The sequence below is a fragment of the Macrotis lagotis genome, chromosome 1 (genome assembly GCF_037893015.1).
Source record: "Macrotis lagotis isolate mMagLag1 chromosome 1, bilby.v1.9.chrom.fasta, whole genome shotgun sequence".
In the NCBI taxonomy this organism is placed as follows: domain Eukaryota; kingdom Metazoa; phylum Chordata; class Mammalia; order Peramelemorphia; family Peramelidae; genus Macrotis; species Macrotis lagotis.
This window is the reverse complement of record NC_133658.1, coordinates 238,195,428-238,217,932: the sequence shown is the minus strand read 5'-3', so window position 1 is coordinate 238,217,932 and position 22,505 is coordinate 238,195,428. Positions and strand designations below refer to the sequence as shown.

The 22,505-nt window shown below is 37.9% G+C and overlaps 1 protein-coding gene across 5 annotated transcripts in view; it reads left to right on the top strand.

The window, feature by feature from the left end:
- PLB1 (phospholipase B1) overlaps window positions 1-22,505 on the top strand; it is a 224,008-nt gene that overhangs the window by 108,978 nt on the left and 92,525 nt on the right. For all 5 annotated transcript variants that reach the window (XM_074209801.1, XM_074209798.1, XM_074209799.1 and 2 more), the window contains 11 exons: window positions 4,108-4,188; window positions 6,469-6,534; window positions 7,572-7,672; window positions 9,429-9,510; window positions 12,916-13,020; window positions 13,123-13,218; window positions 14,706-14,777; window positions 16,134-16,250; window positions 16,818-16,878; window positions 20,181-20,239; window positions 21,457-21,530. In XM_074209801.1, the coding sequence (XP_074065902.1) occupies window positions 4,108-4,188; window positions 6,469-6,534; window positions 7,572-7,672; window positions 9,429-9,510; window positions 12,916-13,020; window positions 13,123-13,218; window positions 14,706-14,777; window positions 16,134-16,250; window positions 16,818-16,878; window positions 20,181-20,239; window positions 21,457-21,530 (914 nt within the window). The remainder of the gene's footprint in view (window positions 1-4,107; window positions 4,189-6,468; window positions 6,535-7,571; window positions 7,673-9,428; window positions 9,511-12,915; window positions 13,021-13,122; window positions 13,219-14,705; window positions 14,778-16,133; window positions 16,251-16,817; window positions 16,879-20,180; window positions 20,240-21,456; window positions 21,531-22,505) is intronic.

The following is a 22,505-nucleotide window of genomic DNA, read 5'->3' as shown; positions in this document are numbered from 1 at the left end:
TGGATGAAGGCTAGTTGTGGATTGGATGGATGAATTGATGGAATGGATGGATAGATAGATGGATCGATGGATGAACAGGTAGTTTTTAAACTGAAAACATTGGAAACTTCTACCTCTCTGTCTTTCTGTACAAAGAACTTTCCAGCTTTCTTTTCAGCTGTCCCTAAACTGACCAGTTAAATTGTTTACTAGGGTCACATCCAAATGGATGAAAGAAATAGTTAAGAGGCTATGGGTTTATTTGAGAGGTAGCATGTAAAAATGGCTGGGGAGCTGACTTCAAAGACAGGAATATCTGAGTTCAAGACCAGTCTCTTCCACAAGGTGACTGTGTAGTCCTGGCAAGTCATTTAACTTCTCAGTACCCCTGACAATTTTCCAAAATTATAAATTACAAAATCATTGCTGATCTGCAGTAACACATTTTCACTTATGAGTTCCATATGCAGATGAAATCACAGGTCTCTCTCAAAGAAGAAATGAATAAAAGTTGTATGCTGTTGAAATGGTCTTGAATAGCCTATACTGTCAAAATATTTGTCATTTCATTATGACTGCTACCATTAAGACAGTATTTATTAGTTTCCCCCCCTAAATTCTTTGACACCTTTCCTTCTTTTAGAAGAACAGATCAGAGAGAGACCAAGGTCAAACAGAGCTGAGATATCAAAAAAGGATAGCCAGGGTTTTGCAGAATTTTCCCTAGGCTCCTGATAGTTCTCTCTACACAGTTTGGTCTAGAGAACAGAAGAAGCCCTTCCAACCAGTCCAACCACCACATACTATTCCACTTGGCTTCCTAAGAGGAAAAGTTGCTTTGAATTTTGGCAAAAGCAATCTAAAGTGTGAACTACTTTAGCAAAGACCTCCATCTTTCATTATCTTTTGCACAATATCACCCAGTAACAGTCTTGGTTCTTTATTGTTGTTATTTGTTCTTCCTTCTTGAAAAAGACCATGACATTAGGGAAGTGATGCCATGACATGCAAGTGAATTTGCTTTAAGTGTGCAAAGTCACCAGCCTCACTTTCTCCTCCAGAATTATTTGGATCCAGTAGTCAGATATGGTTCAGAATGACTGGAGATGGCCCTAGATGAAGTGGATGCCCTTGGCCTTTTTAAGCTAGATCCTACTCATGCCACAGTGTGACTGAGGTAATATTCATTCAGCTATTAAAGTTAGGTAGGAGAGAGATGAGACAAAGACACTAAGAATAACACTTCCATAAAAGAAAAAAACATTTGTTGGAGGGTAAGATCCTCAGGATTTTTTGGTGATTATGGTAGGTAAGAAAGAAAAGAAGCTAGAAGAGCCTCTTTTGCATAGTTCAAAAACTAGTATTAAATTCAATTCATATTAAATTGTAAGAATGCTTTTCCTTACAGTTCCTTTCCTCTGGATTCAATGAGCCATTTCTAAAGGACTTCAGTAGGAGATAATGCTTTGCTCCTTTTATTCAAAATGGAAATCTTGGTTTCCAGTTCCATTAGAGAACAACTTTTTTCCCAGATTCCCTTAAGGTTGACGAGTCATTTCATACCATCTCTACAAGAATGGAATCTCTTGCCAAATCATACCACTCCTATGATGGGTAACCCCTACCATACCCTTCATCTTCTTTGAGCTCTAGGAATAGTGACCCTGGATGGACATCTGCATTCATGTTAGGGCATGTGTCAGTATTAGTATTGAAATCCATTTGGGTGATTTGACTGCACTGGCCTATTTACTGATTATGGCTAATTAGAATCACCTGCAGGACCAGTGACCTGTGCCTAACATAACTGACCCTGGGGTTGCCAACCCCTTAATGCCTATTTTTGTTTTTTCTTTATTCCCACATGACATTGCTTCATATCCTGACTCTACCACTTGATACTCATCTAACCATTGAGCAAGATATCTCCCACATATGTGTCAATATCATCCAAGATTGATTGTCTCAGATTCCATAACAGATATATCCATAGATATAGCTTTGTTCAATAATTCTCAGTGTCATCGTCTTCAACTGAGGCATCAAACAGCAAAGTGTATACTGACCAGAGGAATTTGCCAGTGCCATGGCAATGTCCTTTTTGATGGAGAGGTCCTCCCAGAGATGCTCATTTTCAGAAGCTGTTATGCGAGTACAGTAGGACTTTACTGACTATGGGACCTTCTCAGTGAGATCCAGACACACTCAAAAGAGATTGACCAAGCCATTTATACTGGAGAGACAAAGAGCTGATAGATAAACATTATTCAAATTATAGCATGTCATTGGAGAACCAATACTCTGAATATTTCCATCATTCTATACAGATGGACATTGAGAGGGACCTAGAAATGAAAGGAAAAAAAAATTGCTTTGGGTCCCATTTAGGTCATGGCATAGGCTTTAGGTGACACCTGACTGCTTGCTACTACAAAAGTCTGTCTTTTTAATACCAACATTCTGTGGTGCTTTATGTTTGGAAATTATGCAGCAGTCCAATCTCAGAATGAAAATAATTGCAGGTGACTCAAAGGGCAAAAGGAAGATTTATGGTGGGTTTAAATATAGCTATGGCATATTACCAAGGATGACCTGTGCATACAAATTAGATAAAAGAAATAGCAAGGATATGTATGATTGGAAAAAGGAGAGGGCCAGTAGTGTGGTGAGGATGAAAGACAATAGATAAACAGAATATTATACTGGTAGCCACACTAGGCAGCAAGGTGGCATGGTGGATAGTGTGTCCAGCCTATTTCAAATCTTGTCTTATACTTAGCTGTGTTACCCTGGACAATTCTCTTAGTCCTGTTTGCCTCAGTTTCCTCATTTCTAAAGTGAGCTGAAGAAAAAATTGGCAAACCACTCCAGTATCTTTGTCAGGAAAAACCAAATGGGATCATGAAGGGTGGGACATGACTGAAACTGAATAACAAAACCACAAAACATTCAAAGAATTCACAAAAGACCTCGGGTTGACTGAATCCTCTGTGAAGATCTGATAGAAAGGCATGATGAATAAGCTTTGCAAAGCATATTGCAGTAGGGGAGTAAGCAACCACAATGAGGAGGTGACAGAGTCCTTTAAAGAACAGAAGCAATGATTACAAGTCAATTTAGGCCTTCTAAACCTCAATTTCCTTATCTTAAAAGGAGGGAACTGGACTCTTGTTGATACCATCTATATATCTCAGTACTCCAAGACAAAGGAAAGCTCAAAAATTTATATTCACTTTCAGCAGATGAAGTTCTGAACTGCATTATCTAGCCCAGTGGTGTCAAACTCAAGTAGAAACAGGGGTCAAGGGGCAGCTAGGTGGCACAGTGGATAGAGCACCAACCCTTGGAGTCAGGAGTACCTGAGTTCAAATCCAGCCTCAGACACTTAATAATTACCTAGCTGTGTGGCCTTGGGCAAGCCACTTAACCCCATTGCCTAGCAAAAAAAAAAAACAAAAAAACACTAAAAAAAAAAAGAAAAGAAACAGGGGGTCAATATTGGCATTATCTATGTTCTATTGTATTTTTCTTCTTAATTTTTCCCAATTATGTTTTAATTTTGTTCACTCAGGATTGTTATATGCCATAATGCAACCTGCAGACATTTGGCACCATTAATCTAGTCCAAAGCCATCATTTCACAAATGGTATAGTAGCTAAAGTGTTGGGTTTGAAGTTCGGAGACCTGGATTAAAATCCAGCCACAGATATTTATTAATTATATGACCCTGGGTAAGCCATGTAATTTCTCTGAAATTCAGTTATCTCTTCTGATAAATAGAGAGATTGAACTCAGCCTTTGAGGTCCCTTCCAACTCAAAATCTATGTTCTTACAAAAGTGAGCCCCAGAGATTCTGGGTGATTTGGTCCAGATGACAAAAGTAGTAAGGGAGAAGTTTCAGGATTTAAATTCAGGTCTTGTGCCTTGCTTGTTTGCTCAGAGTACTTGAGAAAGCCCTTTTCATTAGTGGGTTTTTCATTCACTTTAGTTTTATTGCTGTCATTAAGGTGGCTGAAGCTTTCTTTCTACTGGGAAGCCATTGCTTCTGAAGTCTCAGCTGTCTTGTTTCATTTTTTACTGTTAAATTTCTGTGTATTTTGTTCATTTGCTTTTAAAATCTTTTCAGAGGATCAATTTCCAAGAAGATTGGAAGATAATAACCCTCTTTATAGGAGGAAATGATCTCTGTGACTCCTGCAATGACCCGGTAAGTCCCTGACCTCCAAGGGTAGAACCTCGATTGGCATATTCATGGAACAGTAATGTTGGCATTGAAATAATACAGGACTCAGGGCTCATCACAGTTTAGCTAGTTAGGCATATGAACCCAATGGTCCCTTCCTAGTCATTAACTTGCAAAGAGGAAGGTCATTCACCTCTGGGGAGATAAAGCAGTAAGAGATATCGTGAATTTGATTTTGATTACTTTTTATCTTGCTAGATCATATCTTACTCTAAAAGAAGATAACATTTTGGTGATCTCAGAATAGCTTTCATTTCTTTATTAATAACCATAAACAGGCAAGGGATTCCTCCTTTCTTCTCTGGCATTTCATGTCCTTTGTGCCCTCTTCACCTTTGTGCTGCTATTTGAGATAGTATATATCAAGTGAGAATCACAGAATCTCAAAGTTGGAAGGGTTGGGCTGAGAGGTCATCTAAGTTAAATCCTACCCCTGAGGTAGGTTTTCTTTCCCTCTGCAACATCTTGTAGTGTAGATCATCCAATTCTCCTTGAATATTCGTAGTGGCAGGGAGCTTAGTACAACTCAAGTATTATCCATTCCATTGATGTTATTTACTTTTTATTGAACCAAAATCTGCTTCCCTAGAACCCCACCCATAAAAAGCAACTATACCCTTTGGCATAGCATGGAGGCCAACTGAAATCAGAGTTAGTAAGAACTAAGTTCAAATCCTATCTATTGCCTATAGGTGGCTATGGTCACTTATCCTTTCTCATTCTTAGTTGCTTAATCTATAAAATTTAAGAATATTCTCTGTACTACCTGCATCACAGGGTTATTTAATGGTTCAAATGAAGTTCCTAAAAGTCTTAGTGTAGTAGTAGCTTAAAATTGTTCTAAATTTTATGTACTTCTCCTTATTCCAGCTCTAAGAGCTTTAAAGCTCTGTGTTTAAATCACATCTCTGAAACACATTTGCTGTGAAACCCTCTTAGGGGTACAGGCATCATTCTAAGGTGATAAGTTGCAGACAAGGTGTTGATCCACTTGGATCAATAAGATCATGATTCTAGTCCCTATCCCTATGTGTTATGATTGTTAGGAGTGTTATTATTGGGGTAACTAGGGGGCCCAGTAGATAGAGCACCAGGTCTGGACATAGGAGAATCTGAGTTCAAATTTGGTCTAAGACACTTCCCAAGAAAATCTCAAATGGGATTACAAAGAGTTAGACACCACTGAATTTCAACAATAAATTGTTTTTAAATTCATTTTCCTTGTATAAATCAACAGACAATCACTTATTAAGTACCTACCATATGCCATTCTCTGCTAGGCTCTGGGAATATAGATACATATGCAGAAAAATGAAAAGAATGGCCTCCAGATAGCACTTCAACTATTTGAAGACAACTATTATGTATATGTGTATAAATGTGGATATATGAGTATGTATCCATATATATCTCTCTTACACATTTACATATATAATACATATATATATATATATATAGCTGCATGTATGCATAAATGTTTTGTTATTCAGTTATTTTTCAGTCATGTTTGACTGTGACCTCATTTTGGGATTTTCTTGGTAAAGATCCTGGAGTAGTTTGTCATTTCCTTCTCTGGCTCATTTTAAGATAAGGAAATTGAGGCAAATAGGGTGAAGTGACTTACCCAGGATCACGTGGGTAATAAATATCTGAAGCCAGATTTGACCTCAGAAAGAGGTGTCTTCCTGATTCCAAATTCAGTAATCTCTATACTGTATCACCTGTCACAGATATACATCTATGTATAGCATATGTATACATGTATATGTATTTTCTAGAGTAAATATTAATTATTTCAGTCATTCCTGTAATATTCTTTTGAGATCCCTCATCATTTGGTCTGCCCTCCTCTGGCCTTTACTTCCCTTCCCTTTGGTTAGAAATGCCCATCATTAGAGTCACTAGTGGGTTGTACAATAGACTATAGTCCAAATGCACCTAGAAGACCCTGTTCTTCTCTTCTTCATCTGTTAGCACAGTAGCACAACCTGCCTATGGGATAAGCTCTTTGATAACTTGGGGTCAGAGGACAGGCAAATTTCAATGGGGAGGCTAATAGGATGATGACAAGAGAGTCACAAGCAGGATCAGAGGGTTTGAAAGTAGTGCCCATACTAAACTGTACCTACGTGCAATTCTACTCAAGGCTTGGATAATAGGAAAGAAGGGAACCCAGGAAAGAAAAGTGAATGTTGAAAATATGTAGATCTCTCCAAAAAGTTAAGAAGTTTCTTGTTTCCACAGCTTTACTATTCTCCTCAGAACTTCACAGGAAATATTGGGAAGGCTCTGGATATCCTCCATGAAGAGGTATGAAATCTATAGTTTAGATCATCTGAGAACCCCTCCCTTCATGATTTTGATCAATACCAGTTCAGGAAAAATTGTAGGTCCTATGATATATTACGATGAAAAGAAAACTTGCTTTGTATATATTTTTTTAAAGATCAGAATCATCTTTCTTTGTATCTTTAGTACTTAGCACAGTACCTGTCAAATGATAGGAGCTTAATAAATATTTATTGCCTGAGTAAAATTAGGTGGGGTAGACCAGGTGATTCTCTCTTGACCCAGGGCTTGAGTAGTTTTTAATCAGCAGTAATCACACCTCTGATAAACATTAATGGCCACAAAACTGCCACTTAGCATTCTTAAGTCATTACCAGCAATAAAAAGACCTCAGAGTGCTGCCAAACCATTTCCCCTGGGAGCCAAAAGTAGAGGCAGCCACAGAGTCACTAAGGATAAAGAAGGAAAACAGAGAGAGGACAGAAGCAATAGGATCAAGGTGACCTCTTTGAAATCAGAGACACTTCTGAGGCAAGCCAAATTATTTTGACATACAAATCTATAGTTCCTCAGAGTCTTTATGTATCTGAATCAAGAGGTTTGTGTTTCAATGCTAGTCTTCATACCAATTAGCTGTGTAATTATGGAAAAGGCTTTTTTACATCTCTAAATTTCAATTTCTTCATCCATAAAATGGGAATAATACTTATACTACCTATCTCATAATGTTATTGTGATTTAGGCAGCCAGGTGGTGTAGTGATAAGAGAGCAGGACTTTGAGTCAGGAAGGCTCTGTATGAATCCTACTTTGGATACTTAGAAGTTCTATATAGCCTTGAGTAAGTCACTTAACCATTCCTTCTCAGTTTCCTCAGTTGTAGAATGAGGATAATAATATCATCTACTTCATAGGGCTATTGTGATGATCAAATGAGTAGGTATATTTAAAGTGCATTGCAAATCTTAAAGCCATATACAAGTATTAGTTATTATTGCTACATAAACATGCATTGTTATTATCATCATCATCATCATTATTATTCTACCTTTTGGACAGGTTCCCCGGGCCTTTGTGAATCTAGTAACTGTGCTAAAAATTGTCAGTCTAAGGGAGCTGTATCAGGAGGAGAAAGTCAACTGTCCAAGGATTTTACTCAGGTAAGGAAGATTATTCTCCAGAGACTAAAGTTATAAGAGATTCAGTTCCATGAAGAAAAGTACCCTTCTAATAGAATTACCTGAATATTGATGATGAAGGTAGTCCTCAGGCATCCCCATCCCCATGACAGCTTCTTTTAAAAAAAAAAAAAAACAACACTGAAATAGGATTTGGGAATGGGAGTAATAACCAAGAGGGCCTGAATCATATATTCAAAATATTAGTCCTAGGAATGAATAGTTGTGGCTGTCTTTGCCCAGTTTCTATTATGATGGATACTAAAGCAGCTACTCTATATTCAATCAAAAATATTTATTTAGTACCCAGTATGGGATATTCAAACAAGACTACTACCTCTGGTGTGAAGGCTGCTTATTCATCTTTGGTGTCCATCTGGCACTCAGTTCTCACCTGTGGCTCCAAGAAGCCATTGTATGTGCTGCATCAACATCCAGGCAAACCTCAGTAAAAGGACTAAACCAGGTTGCAGGTAACCAATAGACCTCAAAGCTGTTGGTGAATTAAAGGGATGTCTACCCCAAGCATGTGTGGTCTTCCCCCAGTGGGATGAACAGATGAGAACAACTTATACCAATGAGTATAAAGGTGGCTAAAGCAGCCACTATGGAGCATTACAGCTTAGTCAGATATCAAAGACTCCAAGGTCAGTCATTGCATCCTCAGCCACTGATGTCCAGTTGTCTTGACTTTGTCCTGCCACTGGACTTCAGTAACTCAGGAAGAGAAAGTGAGGTTGATGACTTGGTGTTGCACCTCTGCCTCACTAAAATCCAAATCATGAACAAGTTAAGACACCATCTCCAATGCCATTTGTTTTCTTCGAAAATCATGGATAAACAGCAGTCAGTGCCCACAAGATGTCAGGCATTATGCCAGGAAACTGGAGATAAAAAGGCACAAAACAGGAAAAAATCTACCTTCAAGGAGCTTATACTCTATTGGGGAAAACATATAAGCAAATACAAAACATAAACAAAATAACACAAAATATAAGAACCAATGCGAGAGTGGACTCAATTATCAGCCCATTGTGAAAGAACCCAATGAAGGCCTTAACCTTACTGTGACTCCTATCGTTCTCCATTATCAGTTACACTGAGGCTGCAGTGGAGGATAGTTCAGCTGATAGTCGGAGAGCTTTATATCTTGTTGAGGAAAAAAAAATCTGAAGACTATGATCCCTCCCCAGAGGAGCAGGAATCAGTGTCATAAACTTTTCTCCTTAGGACAGAAACCTTTGAAGTCATTGTTTCCATCTCTATTGCACATTCAAACCATACTAACATTACTTTTCCAATTTTTTTCACAATTGGAATTATAAATGCTTAATAAAGTAGAGCCCAAAACTCTCATGGATGAGAGTCCTCCTTGGTATCTAATCAAATAGTCATTATTGGGTGTGGGGGTGGAGGGTATGTGGAAATCTTCTCACCATTGTTCATACAACATCCCTTAGCATACTTGCAAGTTGTTAAGTTCTCAACATGATCTCAGAGCTCTTTTGTGAAATACTCCCATCAATCATTCTTTCTTTCTGCCTACCATCTCCTCTAGTTATAGCCCAAAGCTTTTGACGTATTCTTTCCCTTCCATTCCACACTCAAGGGGGTTTCTTCCCTGGGCCCTTATACCCTGGTTAGCTGAACATGAAATGTAAGCTGCTGCCTCTCCTGAAGCCACACAAGTTCTGAATAAAGGATTGGGGTGGGGGCTCCTCTGGTTCCTAACTTGCAGGTCTCTGTGTCCTTGTGTGCTGAAGTTTGAAGACAATTCCACAGAACTTGCCACCCTCATCGAGTTGAATAAACAATATCAGGTAAGATGAAAGGGAGACAGGTTGGCTTAAGGGATTTAATTCGAGGGCATTTGCCAATTCTGGACTCTTCTCAAAGAGCTCTTTTAATGCTCAAAGAAATTTGACTTTGGCTCAGGAGGTAAATACTGCTGACTAGTGTGCTGTATGGATTTAAAGCTCATTGATTTTGGAGAGCTGGAAGGCATCTGATGCACTCAGTCCCAAGCCCTCAATTTTTACAGCAGCTAAAGATAGAGGATCAGACAAAAGTAGTGACTTGCCTAAAGTTCAAGGGAGAACTAGGACCAAAATTGGAATCTTTTTGCTCTGATCAGGGATCTATCCCACTGTCTAACCCTGCTATGCCTCTGAACAATATATACATTAGCTGCTGGGATTTGTGATTCCTATACATGTAAAGAATATTGAAGGCCTTCTGAATCTCAGCATCATAGACTAGCTTATTTAAAGCTTGAGAGAGTAATAGAGGGAAAATTATTGTTCCAAGGTTGCAACCTTGGGAAGTGGCAGAGCTGGGATCTGGTGAATACTGGCCCTAGGATTTCCACAATCTCTATTCAGTGAAAAGAAATATTTTCAGTTGCCTGTGGGAATGGGTGGTGGGGATATTCTATACCAATGAGAAACAGAGGGTACATGTATCAAGAAAATGAAAAGATAATATGCCCATATCTTCTACCTCTTCCTGTTAAAGCCTTTCATCAGAGCACTTAAATAGTTGCCAAAGGGCTAGCCAAGTGGTGTAGTAGATAGAATGCTGGCTTTGGAGCCATAAGGACCTAAGTCCAAATTTAGTCTCAGATACTTTACTAGTTGTATTACCCTAGGCAAGTCAGTTAACTCCAGTTGTCTCAAAAAAAGGTAGCCAGGCTATCAAGTCTAATCCCTTTCTTTTTTATACATAATTATATGAAAGAAATATATGATCATAAGGGGTTGGGGATAGCAGGAGGCATAGACAATCCCAGATTAGGTAAAAGGGCCCCGAATAATTATGAGGTACATCATAAATCCTCAACTTTTCTATATATGTCTAGCAAGATACAGCAGGAAGAGCTAGAAAGAGAAATCCCATTCAAAGTAACCTCAGACAATATAAAATACCCGGGAGTCTATTTGCCAAGACAGACTCAGAAACTTTTTGAAAACAATTATAAAACACTTCTCACACAAATTAAATCAGATTTAAATAACTGGGCAAATATCAACTGCTCATGGATAGGTAGAGCTAATATAATAAAAATGACAATTCTACCAAAACTGAACTACCTGTTTAGTGCCCTACCAATTAAAATTCCAAAAAATTACTTTAATGAGTTAGAAAAAATTGTAAGTAAATTCATATGGAGAAATAAAAAATCAAGAATTTCCAGGAATTTAATGAAAAAAAAAAAGTGTAAAAGAAGGGTGCTTAACCCTACCTGATCTAAAATTATATTATAAAGCATCAGTCATCAAAACTGTTTGGTATTGGCTAAGAAATAGAGTGGTAGACCAGTAGAATAGACTAGGTGCAAAAGCAGGAGATGATTATAGTAATCTGCTGTTTGATAAACCCAAAGAGTCCAGCTATTGGGATAAAAACTCTCTCTTTGATAAAAACTGCTGGGAAAATTGGAAGTTAGTATGGAAGAAACTTAGATTAGACCAACACCTCACACCCTTTACTAAGATAAGATCCAAATGGTTACAGGATTTAGACATAAAAAACAATACTATAAGCAAATTAGAAGATCAAGGACTAGTTTACCTGTCAGATCTATGGAAAGGGGAGCAGTTTATGACTAAGGAAGAGAGATGGAGAACATCACCAAAAACAAACTAGATGATTTCGATTACATTAAATTAAAAAGCTTTTGCACAGATAAAACCACTGTAACCAAGATCAAAAGAAATGTTGGGAAACAATCTTTATAACTAATGATTCTGACAAAGGAGTCATTTCTAAAATATACAGAGAACTGAGTCATATTGTAAAAAAAAAAAGCCATTCCCCAGTTGACAAATGGTCAAAGGATATGCAAAGGCAATTTACAGATGAGGAGATCAAAGCAATCCATAGCCATATGAAAAATTGCTCTAAATCATTAATTATTAGAGAAATGCAAATTAAAGCTTCTCTGGGGTACCACCTCACACCTCTCAGACTGGCCAATTTGACCAGAAAGGATAATGATCATTGTTGGAAGGGATGTGGGAAATCTGGGACACTATTACACTGTTGGTGGAGCTGTGAACTCATCCAACCTTTCTGGAGAGAAATTTGGAACTACTCCCAAAGGGCAACAAAAATGAGCATACCCTTTGACCCAGCAATACCACTACTGGGTCTGTACCCTGAAGAGATGATGAAAAAGGGTAAAAACATCACTTGTACAAAAATATTCATAGCAGCCCTGTTTGTGGTGGCAAAGAATTGGAAATCAAGTAAATGCCCTTCAACTGGGGAATGGCTTAGCAAACTGTGGTATATGTATGTCATAGAACACTATTGTTCTATTAGAAACTGGGAGGGATGGGAATTCGGGGAAGCCTGGAGGGATTTGTATGAACTGATGCTGAGTGAGATGAGCAGAACCAGAAAAACACTGTACACCCTAACAGCAACATGGGGGTGATGTTCAACCTTGATGGACTTGCTCATTCCATCAGTGCAACAACCAGGGACAATTTTGGGCTGTCTACAATGGAAAATACCATCTGTATCCAAATAAAGAGCTGTGGAGTTTGAACAAAGTTCAAGGACTATTCCCTTTAATTTAGAAAAAAAAACAGTATCTTATTGTCTGATCTTGTTATCTCTTATGCTTTTTGTTTCTTCCTTAAGGTTGTGATTTCTCTCTCATCACACTCAGTTTGAATCAATGTATAACATGGAAACAAAATAAAGACTGAAAGATTGCTTTCTGTGGGGGGGTAGGGGTAGGGAAGTAAGATTGGGGAAAAAATTGTAAAACTCAAATAAAATCTTAAAAAAAAATAAATGGAACATGAGACAATAAGAAAATAATAATTATGAGGTACAGTAGGTAGAGGGCTGAGTCTGGAGTCAGGAACACCTACATTCATCCAGTCTCAGACACTTAAGAGCTGTATGACTCTGGACAACTTTTTTGCCTCAGTTTCCTTATCTGTAGAATGAGCTGGAAAAGGAAATGTCAAACCATTTGGTGTGTTTATCAAGAAAACCCAAATGAGGTCATGAAGAGTAAGATACAACAACAGTAGTTGCTGATTGTTTGACCAGTGGGTTGAACACTTTGGGGTTCTAGTTTTCTGACAAAACAAAAGAAATTGGGGGGTAGGGTCTACTGCCTGATCAGAGGATTGTATCCAGGGGAATCTGGAAAAATCCCTTTTGGCTCTTGTTTTAGTTTTTTTCTCTCTCTCTCTTCTGTGCTTTAGGAGAAAACTCACCAGCTGGTTGACAGTGGAAGATATGATACTAAAGATGATTTTACAGTGGTTTTGCAGCCATTTTTGGAGCAAGTGTCTATGCCAAAGACCCCGGTAAAGAAAAAGAACTCCAGATGATAATTTTCTTGTCTTTTGCCTCTAATAAGCCTGGTCATGTGATTTCCCTGACCCCAATCTTCCTCTTTCTGTGACTAGGAGGGGTTGCCTGACAGCTCTTTCTTTGCCCCAGATTGTTTCCATTTTCACAGCAAGAGCCATGCACGTGCGGCCAGGGCCCTTTGGAACAACATGGTAAGATGGAATATCTTTACTCTAACAAGAAAATTCTTTTTGCCTACCTTGGAGGTTCATTGACAGTGGCCTGAAAAACATAGAGATAAGTACAGGAAATAAATTCAAAAAAGATTTAATTATTTTTTCTCTCCACCTATCCTCTCTACCCCACCTACAATGTACAATCCTGATCTTTTTGCCCCAATTAGTTCTACATTTAGTTCGTTTCAAAAAAATCCTGCATAAGTGCAGAGTGGAGGAGGAGTGGTTAGACAACAATTGGTATGAAAAAGATCTCAGGATTTTAGCCAGAGTGTTATTGGAACCAGATTGGATTGGCCAGAACCAATTATTAAATTTTTGTGAGAGGAATTAATTCATTTATTAATGGTTATTGCAAGACAAGGGTCCAATGTAAATTTTCAATGGAAACAATTATAGCTCAGAAAACAGCTTGATTTGTTGGTGTTTTTTTAATTGGCTAGCATTAAGAATGGATGGAGAAAATGTTATTTAATCTAAAAGAGTATCACGTACATATTTCTGTCATCCTACCCCCACCCTCCAAGAGCTGGTTGTTAAACATTTATCAGTACACCCCTGGTTTTAGTAGTCTTTAAGCTCTATGTGACAATGGCAAGAAATGACATGGCAGGGTAAATGTAATATTAGTAGAATACAGAATGAGAGAGGTGACAATCTTGTCTTACTTTGCCCTGGTCAGACAGACCGCATCTGTAGCATGATTGGGAAAGACATTGACAAACTGCTAACCATTCAAAGGAGGGTAGCTTAGATGATGAGAAGGCTGAAGATGATGCCTTACAAGGTTCTTTTGGAAATTAGAAGCTAAGTTCTATTGAAATTTAAGCTCTTTGGGGGTAGGCATTCTTTTGCTTTTGTCTTTTGTATTCTCAACATGTAGCCTAGTACCTGGTAGTTAATATATGCAGGTAATACATATTTGTTGGTTTTTAATTTTTTTTATTTTAAGGACAGGTCTGGGGTAGGGAGAAATGCAAGAGGAAATGTTATCAACATTTAAAAATCAATAAAAATTTATATAAATATAAATGCTTGTTGACTAGCTGTCATAGATCAGACTCAATAAAAATTTGTTGACTGATCAGTTGAAGAAACTGGAAGTATTTAATCTGGAAAAAAATAGATTTAGGAAACAAAATATAAAAGATAATTTCAAGTATTTGACAGAATGATATGTATGCCAAAGAGAGAGTAACCTTATTCTGATTGGTCCAAGAATATAAAACTGGAAAGCAAGTAGTTCACTTCATTCCTGCCATTAAAGAGGTTTTCAAAAGGCAGGTTTCAAATGGTAATGACTTCTTGACTAGAGGTTTTCAAGCAGAGGAAAATGCAGAAGGCATTTACATTGAAGTATAGGTTGGATTAGATAACCTCTATGATCTGTTCTTGTCAGTTCTAAGCATTTGCAATTCTAGGATTTTTTTTAACTCTTTTCTTTCAACTATTTCTTCATTTAGCTGGAACCAGTTGGAGAGAAGACTAATGAAGTTCAATTTGAAAACAACATCGATCTAATTTGCCCTAGTCAGGTAATATGATTTTATAGAAATTTGACTTTCTCCAGACCTAGTCTTTATTGAGTAACTTAGGACCCTTCGGGTCACCCACCAATTCATGTCCCACAGCACCTCAAATTAAAGATTCTATGAAACTCTGGTTTAGTTGATCTCAAGCACAATAGCTATTTATCTAGCTTCCTAAGTCCTATAGCTGATAGTAAAGGAGGTCTTAGCAAATTTTCAAAGGGGATTGTCAAACCCAATTCAACTGGTTTGTCCATGGACATGTGGGGATGATCTCAGATCAGTCTCTCTCAATCCCAGGTGGGATAAGTATAGCTTGCAAGTTATTGGGTGGGGACACTTAGTTCAGCAGGACAGGGACCATGAGTTCACTGATAATTCTCAAGATGGAATCATATCTTGCTATCTAAAGAGAAATGCGTGGTATTGGGAGCAGATCCTCATCTTATAGGTTAGGAGTTTTGAAGCATAAAGGTTGACTAAGGTGTTGAAGCCAGCCTCCTCCTCAATTGTAACATCTTCTATAGCCACATAATAAATGATTGTTTGGAATACCTACAATCCCCTCCAAAGTCCTCTGTTGCCACCAGTCCCCTATCTACCCCCGCCCCCAACACCACTATTATTGCATAATCTTAAAAAACTAATGTGCTTCATGTGAGTACTAGGAAGAGATGCTGAAGTGGCCCAGGAAGATGAAAGTTCCCCATTGCCTACTGAATAAATGTCAAGTTCCTCAGCTTGTGATTCAAAGCCCTATAAAACTTGGCACCTCACTTATTTTTAGCTTTTTCTCATTCTGCATTCTCATCAAACTGACCCATTTTTCTTCTCTCATTCATGTCCTATGCTCTTTTGGTCACACTGAACCCAAAGCTTGAAATGTCCTTCTTAAATTTTAACCATCCTTCAAAGCCCAACACAAATGTCCTGTCCTTCAGTAAAACTTCCATGTTCCCTCTCTACTTTTACTAATAGTGAAAATTATTAATAATATTAATTTTTAATAGCATAAATAAGGGTAGCAATAACAGTAATGATTGTAATAGCAGAAATATCCATAGCAGCATTAGGCAGTAATTATGGCAATAGCAGTTATAGTAGCATTGAGAGAAGTGGCAACAGAAAGCAAGAACAGTCATAGTGATGGCAAAAGTGTCATTAAAAATAACAATAGTAGCAAGAGATATAATAGTTGCAATGTAAATATGGAAAAAATAAATCTATGATCTTATGATTTTCAAGTGCTATGTTAAATGTCATTTCTTAACCAGGACGGAAGATCAAGTGAGAAGGTCTCAGAGGGAAGCCACCATAGGCTGCTCAATTTGTAGCAATCAGCTGACCATTCTCTTTTTACAGGATCAACCCTATCTTCGAACCTACCAGAACAGCAATTATATCTATCCAACAGTAGTAGCAACAACAGCAGTAGCAACAACAACAGCAGCAGCAACAACACCCAACAGCCCCAATCTGGTATTGCTCTTTTGTTTTCATTTGGTTTAAAAAGCAAGGACAGTAGTGATTATCTCTAGCTTGCCTGTCTGAATGGTTTATGAATGTCATATGAATAGTTTGTACTAGAAATGGCAGTCAATATCCATTCACTTATTCCTTGAAAAAGCCAATAAACTGTTCTCCCTTGATCTCATAGTTTGGAGGTTGAAATTTGACATTTCTTACCCTTGTTACTGTGGACAAGTCATTTAACTTCTCTGGACCCCAATTTCTTTATCTGTAAACCAAGGTCAGCTGGTTATCTACCCTTAACCTTGAAGGCACCTAACAATTCTCATTCTGTGGCCTATGATCTTTCAGATGGATTAGGGAAGACTTAAAAATTAGCAAAATAGGGAAGGATTTCTCAATCCTTTTACCCAATACAGTCAATCAAATCCAACTCTTGTTCATATCAGAAGAGCTAATAAAAATTTTTTCTTTCCAAAGGTGGGGGAAACTGTGTGTAGTGTTGGTCTGTAGTGGTGATGAATCCTGATCCCTGCCTATCCCCCCTTGTCATTCAGCTCACTTTGTTCCTTTTAGGGTTTTGGGAGCCAACTATGGTGTGAAGATAGATCCCCTTCTACCTTTCGTCCCACCTCAGGTAAGCACCTCGGGACAAATAAAGGCTTGAATGTTGGCTTTTTCAGTACTCCTGGAGCAATTCTACATCAATTTCTGTTTTAATTAAACCTTTAAATTTGGATTAAGTTCTACTTCCTAGATGTTTTTGCTAGCCTGGATCACTGAGGAAGACTTGAATATCAATAGACCCCTATAGTGGCAGTGTGCATAGGATGGTTCTCCTTAGTCCACCTTTATTTACTTGCTTAGCTCAATTCTCAAGTTTTTTAAGGCCCATAACAGTTGCACTCCATTGTCTTCTCAGCCTATCAAGCTACCTAGATTCCCAACTAGGAGTAATCAAGGAGTCATTCAACAAGATTAAGCACCTACTGTGTGCCAGATGGTATGCGAAGGGCTTTTGACCAGCAGAGTCAGCATCCAGCAGGCACAGACTTGGTCTGATAGTCAATTTAGAGAAGGCATCCAGTCTTAGGGAACCTCCCTTTCTGAAACAGCAGTCAGTATCCTAAGAATAAGAGCTTTGCTTACTCTGTAAGAAGGTGGGAGGGAAAGTGTATGTCTGTGAGGGGTCTGCAAGGTCCCTGGGTCCCTTGAAATATAAAACTATTATAGTGCTGAAGGTGGGGGAGGGGCCAGAGGCAAAACCACCTTGTTTTTTTCTCTTTTTTTAATTTACTGATTTAATTTACTGATTCTTCTTTACATTAGCAATTCCTACTCATCTCTTCTACCCCAGTCAATAGTAACAAATAAGAAAAGTAAAGCACAAATCATCAATACACCTTGGTCTTATTTGAAAATAGATGCCCCACATCTAGAGCACCATAGATTTCTGAAGTCATAATTGGACCCTGAATTGAGTAGAGTTCTGAAATCAGTTTGTTGTTCAATCCTTGAATTTTACAGAAGAGGAAATTGAGGCCCAGGGATTTAAAGTGAACTGACTGAGGTAATACAAGTTAAGTAGAAGAGCTTGGGTGGTTTAAACACAAGTTCATTGCTTTCCTTATCACTTTCTGCTATAACATTAGGTGGTTGAATCCAGAAATAAATTTTAAGCATTTATAGTCTTTTGATTTTATTAGAGACTGGCTAGTGTCCACTTGACCTGTATGTCTTTAAAACTGAGTTCTAATTGACCATACACACCACACACACACACACACATACACAACCCTTGGCTCCATAAGACACTCCAAGGTTGAGGCCTATCATCAAGAGTAGATGTTTAGGGGGGGCCAGCTAGGTGGTGTAGAGGACTCTGGGTTCAAATCTGACCTCAGACACTTAATAATTGCCTAGCTGTGTGACCTTGGGCAGGTCACTTAACCCCAATTGCCTTAATAAATAAAAATTTTATAAAAAGAAAAGATGTTTGGGTTTGGGTTTTAGTGTTGACCATCCTGTTTCCTCAAAATCCCCTCTCCCACCCAGACTTCCATTTTCTCTGCTTCTGTTCTTCCATGGCTACTGCTTATCCCTAAAAAGCTTCTATTGTTTCTTCTTATTGTCCATTTCCCCTTCTTCAGTCTATCATGCTTTCATTCTTTCACCAAGGGAATGCTTGATCTAGACCTCCAGGATCCAGGGCCATGGCTCATAGTTCAGAGAGCCTGGTCAAAGAGAAAGCCCTGATCATGTACAATCCATTGGAAGAAAGTTGGGATTTAAACTCACAATCCTGACATTCTTTTTGATCAGCTCCCTGAGGCATTCCTACATATTCCTAAATTTCCATTGTAATTTTTGTAATTTCCACTGAGTAGTGAACCCTGTGATTCACAACTATGTTAACAAAAAACATTTGTATATACAGAAAAGAGCTATCATGAGTAGGTGGTAGAGTGTTGGACTTAGCATCAGGAAGACTTGAGTTCAAATCCTACCTAGATATATATTCACTGTGTGATCATGAGCAAGTCACTTAACCTCTGTGTACATATAATTTATCAAGGCCAAAAGGGCAGATAAATTCTAATTCATAGATATAGCCTGACACTGTCAAAATCATAGTTTCTTCATATGAGTAGTACACCATGCTAGGCATCAAGAGAAAGTCAAAGTTTGGATAAGATGTGATTTTTGCTCTCATAGAACTATTTATAGTTACAAACATTAAGCACAAATATAGTTAATAAAAATAATGTATAATATCATATAATAATACATGTGAAGGATATAGAAGAAAGATTCGTGTGAAATTTTAGGGGGTAAGTCTTGGAAGGTATTATCATTTGAGCTAGACTTTATTTTTTATTTTTTAAAATTTTATTTATTTAAGGCAATGGGGTTAAGTGACTTGCCCAAGGTCACACAGCTAGGCAATTATTAAGTGCCAGATTTGATCTCAGGTCCTCCTGACTCCAGGGCTGGTGTCTATCTACTGCACCACCTAGCTGCCCCCTGAGTTGGACTTTAAAGGATGGGTAGAAATTTACTAATAATATGAATAAAGGTGCTATGGATGTCAGTGGTTCAGTCTAGCTGATGCAAGAAATACTTTTTTTAGTAGGAGATAGTAAAAAGCAGATTTTTCCCTCCACTTTGGATCTTTCTAGACAAAAGAACTTCAGAAGTCATCTAGGCCAACCTACTTATTTTATAGTTGAGGAAACTGAGTCTCAGAGAGTTTAAGTGATTTTCTCAAGTTCACATACGTATTAAGTGGCAAAGCTTGGATCCAAATTCAGATATTATATTCATAATATATCTGGATATTATATCTTATATCTGGAGGATATTGAGGGGATGGGGAAAGGTCTAGGTCTGTGATTTCATCAGTGTGAGAAACTCTGATTTTGGAAATGTACTTCATTGATGCAGATCTTCAACACCTCTATAAATTGCAGTTTTAGAGAATTATTTTAGGATACTGAGAAGGTGCCTTGCCAGTGGTCATATAACTCATATGTGTCAGAAACAGGACATGATTTCAGGTCTTCTTGACTTTAGGTCTTAAAGGCTTTTCATCCACCATAACCTAAATATGTTTGAATCCTAAAAAGTTCGTCATAATGGTCAAGATTCCCCTCCAAAGTCAGGAATAAATTGACCATCCTCACATATATTCAGACCATGTTAGTGCTACTTATTCCTGAGAATTACTATCTACGTCTTTGGCTCATTAGCATTGCCTCCTCCTTTCCACATCTCTTACTTAGACCCTTTGCATTCCTAGACTCCCTTAATGTCCTTATTTGCCTACTGCCTCCAATTCACTGACTATCAGTGCTACCCATCTCCTTTAAGCAAGCAAGGGCTAAATTCTGACATCTGTTTCCTTCTAAAAGACTCATTCTTGTCCACTTGCCTTTCCAGTACATGCTCTGAAACCAGCAGACATTCAAGTTGTTGCAGCTGTGGGTGATTCTCTGACTGTAAGGAAATTTGTTCCACTGGCAAGCTTTTGGGTAATAGGGTGGGATGGACAGGAATGCCTCCTACTAGCTTAAGGCAGCATTCTTCCATCTACTAGCCCCTTTGATTTGCCACCAAGAAAGAGCTAGATAGTAGCTGCTTTAGACATAGTTAAACTCTCATCTGAAGAAAGAAGCAATTTTTTTCCATTCCCAAGAAACACCCTCTGCTTCTGGCAAGACTCCCAAGGCTATGACATCATTACAGAATGATGCAAAGAGAAAGAAGGGAGGTGACTAAACACCTAAGCCAAACCTCTCTATTCACAGTGATTTAATCTTGGAAGGAGCTTACCTGAGTCCAAAGGGTGAATTCTTCTAGGACAAAAATGTTTTGACAATGATGAAAATAATAAGAATAGAAATAACAATACTACATTATGATTGAATGCCCCTGAACAGTTTTCAAAATGATTTTATGTTCATGATCTCATTTGATTCTCACAGCAACTCCATTAAGTAGACAGGGCAGGCATAGAGGGCTAGACTTTTAATCAGGAAGACATGGGTTTTAATCCCACCTCATAACTTACTCTGTGAACTGAGGCAAGTCACTTAAATTCATGCAGTCTCAGTTTCCCCAACTGTCAAATAGGAAGATAATATTTACATCCACAGGGATGAAGCTCAAATGAGATATTAGTTTCTTTCTCAAGTAAGATCATGCATACATTTATGTAAACTTTATAAACTTTAAAAATTTTAAACTTTAGAAGCCAAGTATTATTATTCCCATTTTAAAAATCTGAGACATAAAAAGTTTAAATTGATTTGGTTAGCAGCAGAAATAAGACTATGCCCCCAGGTTCCTCAACTACTAATTTGATACCTATGCATTAAACCAGACTGCCCTCCAATAAATAACACCTTTGATACCCAATAACCTACATTTTATATGATGTTTTTAGATTTGCAAAGCACTTCAAGGAAATAATCTCATTTGAGTCTCAATGGCAAACCCTGCTTGTTGCTATTATCACTATTCTACAGATGAGGAAACTGAGGTAGTGAACTATTAAGTGATTTGGTCCAGGGTCATATAATAAGTATGCAAGGCAGTATTTGGGCCCAGGTCTTCTTGACTCCAAGTCCAGAACCTTCTACACTATGCTATGGGCTGAGTCCTTAGTCTTTACTGTTTCACTGATTTTTCTTCTGGTCTTAACATGTTTTTTAAGGCTGGAAATGGAATTGGCTCGAAACCAGATGATCTTCCTGATGTCATCACTCAATATCGGGGACTGTCATATAGGTAATGCAAATTTTGGACTTACTAGGACTGGAGAGTCTAAATTTGGTGGGAGGAGACAAAGGTAGAAACCAAAGGAAAGGGATTGGTCTGGGGACTGTCTTTTAAGAAACAAAGAAAAAAATAATAATCTTTGTTTCCTGACTAATCAGGGAATCCAAATCGGTAGTTGTGTTTAATGATGCCTTTTGTTTTTAGATTACAGTATTATCCTGAATGCCCTGCCTGGCAGCATTGAACCTTCCCTTGTAATGAAGAAAAAAAAAATCTCAGCAACAACCCATATTAAGGCCCCATTTTTGACAATGGGTAGAGTATTCTGCCCCCCCCCAGACCCCCCCCACCTCTCTGGCAAGATTGTCTTAATAATTTTAAGTTATTTATTTCTTTTTATTGTGCAGAAAAACTAGGGTTTTTTTTTTCCCTGCACTCCCAGGTCAGAAAAACTAACAGTAAACTCATCATAACATTTATATTCTCATGTAAATGTCTCTAGGTTTGACATTTGTCAATTATAAATATTTATTTGTATATTGATTATAAATAGTCTATCCATACAGGTGCACACACCTAAGCCCATGTGCAAGCTTCACATTGTATTTGTAGGACCATAGTATTCAGAGCTGAAAAGGAACTTAAAAGATCATCTAGTCCTATGCTTGGCAGCATAGCGATTTGAATGCAGCATCCTCAAGAGGATCTGAATCAGTCTGCTCAACTCTAAAATGTGGGTGATAATATCATCTATGGTGCTGTTATTTATTGTGAAGATAAAAATGAGTTAATACATTAATGCTTTTTACAAAATCTTAAAGAGCTATATAAATGTTGCTCACTATGATTATTTTCCAAATTGGAAAACAGGCCCATGTCAGTCATATATATAATTAGTAACAAGGCCAGAATTTCAACATACGTGTCTTCTGACTCCAAATCCAGGTCTTTTTCCATTACCCCATGCATGAACCAGATCAAGAT